Consider the following 6940-nt stretch of genomic DNA (forward strand, 5'->3'; position numbering starts at 1 on the left):
AGTTCTGGGGACTCTGTCCTCTTTGGCCACTTCTGAGCTGGGTTTGTTGTCCCCTCCCTGGCCTGAGCTCTTGGGGAGTCTGTTTTAACCCACCTCTGGGACTCCTGGAGTGCCCCGGCCCGCACTGGCCTAGGCCCTGTGCTCTGGAGAGCACCAGGCTGGGAGGAGGGTGCCCTGGGTTCTAATCCTGCTGCAACTCCTACCTCACTGTGGATCTTGAGGTAGAGTCACTCCTCTCTGGGCTCCATTTCTCCTGCTGTAATGTGAGGGCATTTATCTACTTGACCCCCAAGAGCCCTTCCGGCCCTAATATAAATGTCAGGTTCTCTGAGTCCAGGAACCAGGGTAGCTGCGCCCAGCATACAGTGTGGGCTGAGTGGGGACGGCCTCCCTGCCAGTGAAGCAGGCAGGCAGGAAGATGTGAGGGGGCCCTAGGCAGGAACCAGGGCTCCCCAGGAGGGCCCTGCTCCCTCCCCCACCTCTCTCCCAGCAGGAGAGGAAACAGATTTATTTTGGAGTCAATGAACCCCATTCTCCCCTTCCCTCAGGGCTGGGGAGAGCTGTTGGGGGCTCTCCCTTGGGGAGCTCAATCCCACCTGCCAGAGAACCAAGGCCTTGGGTTTCACTGTCTGTGTCTGTGGACTTGCATGGCTCTCTGTGTGCAGTTGGGTGCGCAGTATACTGGTCATGTGCATGTGTGTTTGTCTATCTAGATATGTGCATACGGGTATCTGTAAGTATGCATCTCGTCCCTCATCTGTGTGTGAATCTGGGAGCACCTGCATAAATGATTCCCATTGTCTGCAGCTGTGCTTAAGAGTGTAAGCGGAGGGTGATGGTGTGTGAGAAGGGCTCAGCGCCCCCTTGACACCCAAGGACCTCAGCCTCCTAGGTCCCTGGAACGTCCAGTCCTTCCGGTCCTTTTTCCCCAGAATGTCCCTCCTGCCTGGCTCCTGCCACCTTCTCTCAGGGGACCCTGCTGAGGGGTGACCGGAACAGAAGCAGCCTGAGTGGTCGAGGCTGGGTGGTAGGCCTGTCTCAGAGAGACCTCGTGCATGTGGGGCGCTGGAAGACCCCAGGCAGGGCAGGCCACGGACAGGCTCCATCCCATTTCCAGAACCTGCCCAGGGGCGGCAGCCCGCCGGGAGCTCAGCCGTCTAAATGCATCTGTCTGCCTCTGCCACCAGCTCACTCTGCTGTCAGGTCACATCAGCTGGCATGCACACTCCACGCGGGGAGGGGCAGGGGCAGAGGGACTGCTCTCCAGCCGCGCCCAGTGCCTTCGTGTCCTGGCTGGGGTGCCAGAGAGTCCTGGGTTTCAGCCTTGCTTCTGCCACTACCTCTGCGTGGCCTTGGACAAGTCACACCCTGTCATCTGCTGTGGGATGGATGGTCTGCGGAGCATGGTAGATCAGATGACACCCAGCATCGCATCCAGCTCTGATGTGCCACGTCCTGCTGCCCTGTCCCGTCTCCCTGACCTTCACCTTTGCCTCATTTCTGTTTCCTCCCCAAATCCGGTACTCTCCCCCTCACTACGAGGATGATCCCGGAGGTCTCCCTAGTGGGTCTCCTGGACTCCATTTCTTAGCCTTGCTAGATGTTAGAATCCTCTTCCTAACTGGTATTTCACATCCACTCTCTCCCACCCAGGAACCTTCACTGTCTCCCTCTTTCTCTCCTTTCTACCCCCAACGCCTTAGTTTGATTTCTGGCACTTGTTGGTGTTGCTTTCTTTATCCTTCAGCTCAGCTGATCCAGTCCCACAAATGCTTGCTTCTTTCTGCCACCCAGCGCCCGCCTTCATACACCCCTCCCCTGCCCCAGAGCGCCCTTTCCCCTCCCTCCTCAAACTTGCCTTAAATCCCCTCCCCCAGAGGGGTGCTAATCAGGCCTTCCCTTCCATTCTCTAAGAGCTGATAGCCACTGTTTGCACTTGTCCTGCCTGCTTATCAGTGTCTGCCTGGATCCTCTCTGCGGGTTAGCACGTTTGGAACGGCCTCCATCTGGATTTGAGCTCCCCAAGGGAAGGGGTCGTGGGTCCCCCATCGGACTGGGGACTTTCAGATGGCTGAGATACAAGGCTGTGGGATCAGCAGTCACGAGAGAGTGTTCATATTACTGGGGAATATGCCTGGGACTTGATGTCCCCACTGACACCCCCCCCGCCCCCTCTGGGCATTGGGCTGGTTGCAGGAAGATAAGAGGGAGGCTGCTGGGTGGGGGAGCTTGAGGGGCCCGCCCAGGTGGAGCTGCTGAGGGCTGGATGGAGGGTCCACACCCACCTCTCTGTCCCCTGCAGGAGGAAGAGAATGGAGGCCGAGGAGGAGGAGGTAAGGAGTGGTGGGGGTGGGTGCCAGGGCTGGGGCTGAGTACCCGTCCTACAGCTTCTATTCTCCCCCCTCTGCCCCAAGTCGGCCTGGATTTTGCTACCCCCCCGCCCCGCCACTGTTGTTCCAGTCTTTGCTCTTCTCTGTGTCCACTCTGGATATCTGCTCGCTCTCTCTCTCTCTCTCTCTCTCTCTCTCAATCCTTCTTTTCTTTTCTCACATTTCTCTCCCTCTGGACCTGTCCATTCCACACTGGGAGCAGGGGGTGCTCTGGGGAGCAGATGGCTCTCTAAGACCTGGCCTTTGGCCCCTGGGAGTTACTCCCAGCCTAGACTGAGGCACAGACAGGGCTGCAGAGCCTGGGGGCTGGTGATAGGGTGCAGCTGACCAATGGCTGTCTCAGGGATAGAGACACTGGGGTTCTGTTGGGGTGTAAGGGGAGCCCTGAGGTCTTTATCTTTTCAGATGTGGGCCTAACTCCCCTGGCTGTCACCCTTGCTAGCCCAGGATGCCCCTTTCTGCCACCCAGGGTATTCAAGATGGGCAGCCTTCTTTCTCTGCCACAGGGGCTTCTGCTGGGCAGCCGTCAAGGAGGCCCATGGGGGTGAGGGCAAGAGCCAGCTGACTTAGAACAGGCCATTCCTCTGATGGAGACAGTTAGCTGCAGAGGATAATTGTTGGGGTGTAATGTGATGTCACAAGGGGGTGAGTGTCCATCTCGGGATCTGGAGGCCTCTGCTTAGACCCCCCCCCGACTCTGGGGAAGGGTTGGGGGGGAGGTGTGGACATTGAGCGTCTGTGAGCTGCGGGGCCTTTCTGTGGCTCTCCCCAGGTCTGTGGGTGCAGACGTTCTGCCCCGCCGGCCGGGGAGCTCCAGGAAGGCAAGGCCCACGTCTGTCCATCCATCTGTATTAGTCTGCTTTCTGGCACAGTGCTGGGGCGTGAGAGGCATTTAAGGAGTGACCCTGTGTGTCAGTGTAGGTTTTCTTCCACATGGGTTTTTGTTCTGCCAGGGGTGTGTCCTCTTGTGCGCCCTCCCCCCCCATGCATCTGTGTCTCTGTGAACGTTCAGGTCCATACTTGTGTCCTTGTGAGTGTGATCCTTCTCTGAGCGTGTGTCCCCTGTGTGTGTAGCTGTGCATGGGTGTGGCCTTCAGCAGCCACCCCCAGCTAACCTGGCTGATGCCCACCAGGACCCTCCCCCCGGCACCACCGCCTGGAGCCCATGGATACCATCTTTGTCAAGAATGTGAAGGATGATGGCCCCGCCCACAGAGCGGGCCTGCGCACAGGTGAGCTGTCCTGGGTACCCAGCTCCTTGTGCTTCCCTGGGTCTCTTCTCCTTACCCTCTGGTTAGGATGGGATTCTCAGATCTGGGTGTGGGGGAAGCTCCTGTTCTGGTGCTCTCATCCATACCCGGGACAGGGGTTCTTAAGAAGGGCCTTTGCCACCCCTTGGCCTGCTCACATTGCGACCCTGCCCCTTTTCTCCAGGAGACCGGCTGGTGAAGGTGAATGGGGAGAGCGTCATTGGGAAGACCTACTCCCAGGTCATAGCTCTGATCCAGAATAGGTGAGCGCCCCCTGCCTCCCTTCTCCTGTAATAGCTCCCAGCCCATTCACCGAGTCCCTGCACCCCACCCCCTTGACCCTGGGGGGGTGCCCTGGCGACCAGGATCCCTGTTCTCCCAGACCCTGTTGCCTCAGCCTGGCCTGACCCCCTGCCCTGTCTCTGTAGCGATGATACTCTGGAGCTCTCCATCATGCCCAAGGACGAAGACATCCTCCAGCTGGTGAGTCCTTCCCTGCTGTCTGAGGTGGAGGGCCCCTAGGGCCTGGGGGCACGACACATCCCTTCCCCTCGGGCCTCCCTTCTGCATTGGACACTTTGGGAGGCAAAGAAGAGTGTCGGGGGCAGCACCAGCCCGGCATTGCCCAATCGGGGCTACCAGGTCCATCCCTGTGCTGAGGCTGGTTGTTGCTTCAATCGGGGCTGCTCTCTGTGCTGGGGGAGGGGGAGGCGGCCTTGGCAGGCGGGATTCCTGCCGGGGTATCTGGAAGGAGGGTGGCCCAGCAGGCCCTGCCAGACTGGCATGTTCTTGTCGGCTCCCAGGAGCCTTTTCTCCACACCCCGTCCCTGCCTGGCCCCGAGTGAGCGTGTCTCCTGTAGATGTGTCCACACACACACACACACACACACACACACACACACACACACACTCCACCCCACCTTCGAGTGCTCCCGTTCACACAACACCCCATGCACCACGCTATATAAAGCAGAACGTGCTAGATACACAGCCACACAACAGAGCCCCATGGCACCTACCTGTCATCCAGCTCACCATACACCGCACGACGTGGTAACACACACGCAGTATCCCAGATACACCGCCCCAGGCCTGTGCGGCGAAACACACAGGCACATCCCCACACATCCTGAAGCCTCCCAGTACACAAACATCAAAACAGCACAACACACCACTGGGTGTCACAGCACACGTACGCTGACTTCTCATCACCACGTGAACACTCACTGCCGTGACAGAGGCTCGCTGTGGTCACAGCATGTGTGCCCACAGACATCACAGCATGCTGCAGGCCCGGCACCGGCCCAGCACCCAAGCTTACACTCTCGGATGCATGGGCCAGGTGCCCCTCCCTCTGTGGGCACATCAGCAACACCCAGAACCTGGCCCTGGGCCGCCACACACAGGGCAGGCACCCAGCCTGCACACACAGTACCCTGCCCAACACACGCTGTGCACACATGCACACACACACTTGCACCCTCTCTGTGCACCCCGATCCCAGTCCTGGCCCAGAGCTCAGGCCAGTCCTCTCTGGCCAGTGTCCAGTTTCCTGATCTCATGGGTCTCAGCCAGATGCCAGCTTGCTTGCCCCCAAGGTCACTGCCCCCTGGGGGAAGGCTGAGGGCCAAACCCAGGAGGCCCTGGGAGCCGCCGGGCTGGCTTCTGCCCCGGATGTGCTCGCATAATCACTGTAATCACAGTGCCATGCTTGGCACCATGCCCCTCTGGGAACCTCCACCCTCTGACCTGGATTGTCCCCTTGTCCCTCCTGGGGAGGGGGAGGTAAGGCTGGAGGCCCAGAGAGGTGGATGGGCTCCCCACAAGTCTCAAAGGCCCTGCGGGTACACTTCCCCCAGGCTGAGGCGAGGCCAGCAATGAGGGAGTGACAAGGCGGCATCTCGGGCTTCCCAGGATCCCTCCGGCCTTCTCGGAGGACGACGGCAGGGGTGGGGAGAGCAGCAGCCTTGAGCTCTGTTACCCAGAGAGGTCCGAGGTTGAGGTCCGAGGTTCGGGTGGGCAGGCAGCCCCAGATGTCAGCATCTGGGGCCCTGCCCCGGCCCCCCACCATCCTGGGCCAGCCAGAGGGTGGGGCCCAGGCATTCCTGTGGTTGGGAGCCAAGGCTGGAGGCCAATGGGGCCTCGGCAGCTGCTGACGCCACCGCCGACGCGGCGAGGCCCCTCCACACCCATCTTCCCCTCCCTCCTCCTCCTGAGAGAGAGAGAGAGAGAGAGAGAGAGAGCGCGCGCGAGCGAGCGCACGCTCGAGAGAGCGCCGGTGGGGGCCGAGGGCAGCCACAGGGAGGGCAGACTGGGGGTGGGGGGGATCGGAGGCTGGGCCAGCCCGGTGGTCAGTGGGGATTAGCCCGGAGCTGGGCGAGGGCGGAGGCTGGCCGAGATGCTGCCGCCGCCCTGATGCAGGGAGCCTGGGGAGCTGGCAGGATGGCAGGAGGGAGAGGTATGTGAGTGTCGCCGGCTGGGTGTGTGGGTCCGAAGGGGGCTGAGTGTGTATGTGGGGGGGTGTGGTCTAACTTGTCCTCATCACATGATGTGTGTGCCGGGGACCGGAGGTATAGTTATTTGTGTGTGTCTGTGTCTCATTGTGTTTCGCTCTGTGTGTGTGTGTCTTTGGGTGTGTATTTTCCGGTATCTCCTTGTGGTGTGGCACAGGCACGCTCGCGCGCGCCCATGTACGACTCTGTATGTTTCACCCTCCCAGCCTTTGATACCTCGCCCTGCGATAGGCCCCCTGGCACCCATCAAGGGCCAGGCTAGGCCAGGGCCACAAGGCCGCTGTCCCTGGGGGCTGCCTCCTTTTTTGGCTGGGCCTGGGCACCGGCCCTGTCACTCCTCAGCAATGCAGCGTCAGCCTCAGCTCCCAGTGCCAGATTCCAGGCCTGGGGTGGCAGAAGGTGGCCCAAGGCCCCTCAGGCAGTCTGGCCCCTCCCCCAAGCCTGGCCCGGAGGGAGCAAGAGGTGGGCAAGTTTCTCCTCACGCCAGCTCCCCGTCCAGGGTGATGGAGGGACAGCTGGGTTTTCCCAGCCCCAGCCCAGCCCACCGTGGACACACCCCTTCATCGACTTCCCTCTGTCTCCGGCCACCTTGACTGGTCTCTGGTGGGGTTTCCCAGCTCTGCCAGAGGGGCTGTGGGCACTGTTGGATATAAGGAAGCAGGGAGGCGGCTGAGGCCAGCGTGGGGGGAGGACCAGAGAAAACAGATGTTGGAATGTTTGTGGCTAAAGGCAGTCCTTGTCATAAGTCTTAGAGAAATCCTGGCTATTTCTCCAGTGGGGGGGGGGG

General features: G+C 60.5%; 1 protein-coding gene across 1 annotated transcript in view; it reads left to right on the forward strand.

Annotated features, from left to right (window-relative positions):
• ARHGAP23 (Rho GTPase activating protein 23) overlaps nucleotides 1-6940 on the forward strand; it is a 70485-nt gene that overhangs the window by 25469 nt on the left and 38076 nt on the right. The window contains exons 3-6 of the mRNA XM_073883762.1: nucleotides 2303-2333; nucleotides 3524-3622; nucleotides 3825-3903; nucleotides 4069-4123. Coding sequence (XP_073739863.1) covers nucleotides 2303-2333; nucleotides 3524-3622; nucleotides 3825-3903; nucleotides 4069-4123 — 264 coding nt within the window. The remainder of the gene's footprint in view (nucleotides 1-2302; nucleotides 2334-3523; nucleotides 3623-3824; nucleotides 3904-4068; nucleotides 4124-6940) is intronic.

The sequence above is a fragment of the Callorhinus ursinus genome, unplaced genomic scaffold, assembly GCF_003265705.2.
Source record: "Callorhinus ursinus isolate GAN/ISIS: 27379988/994484 unplaced genomic scaffold, GSC_fseal_2.0 scaffold52, whole genome shotgun sequence".
NCBI classification, from domain to species: domain Eukaryota; kingdom Metazoa; phylum Chordata; class Mammalia; order Carnivora; family Otariidae; genus Callorhinus; species Callorhinus ursinus.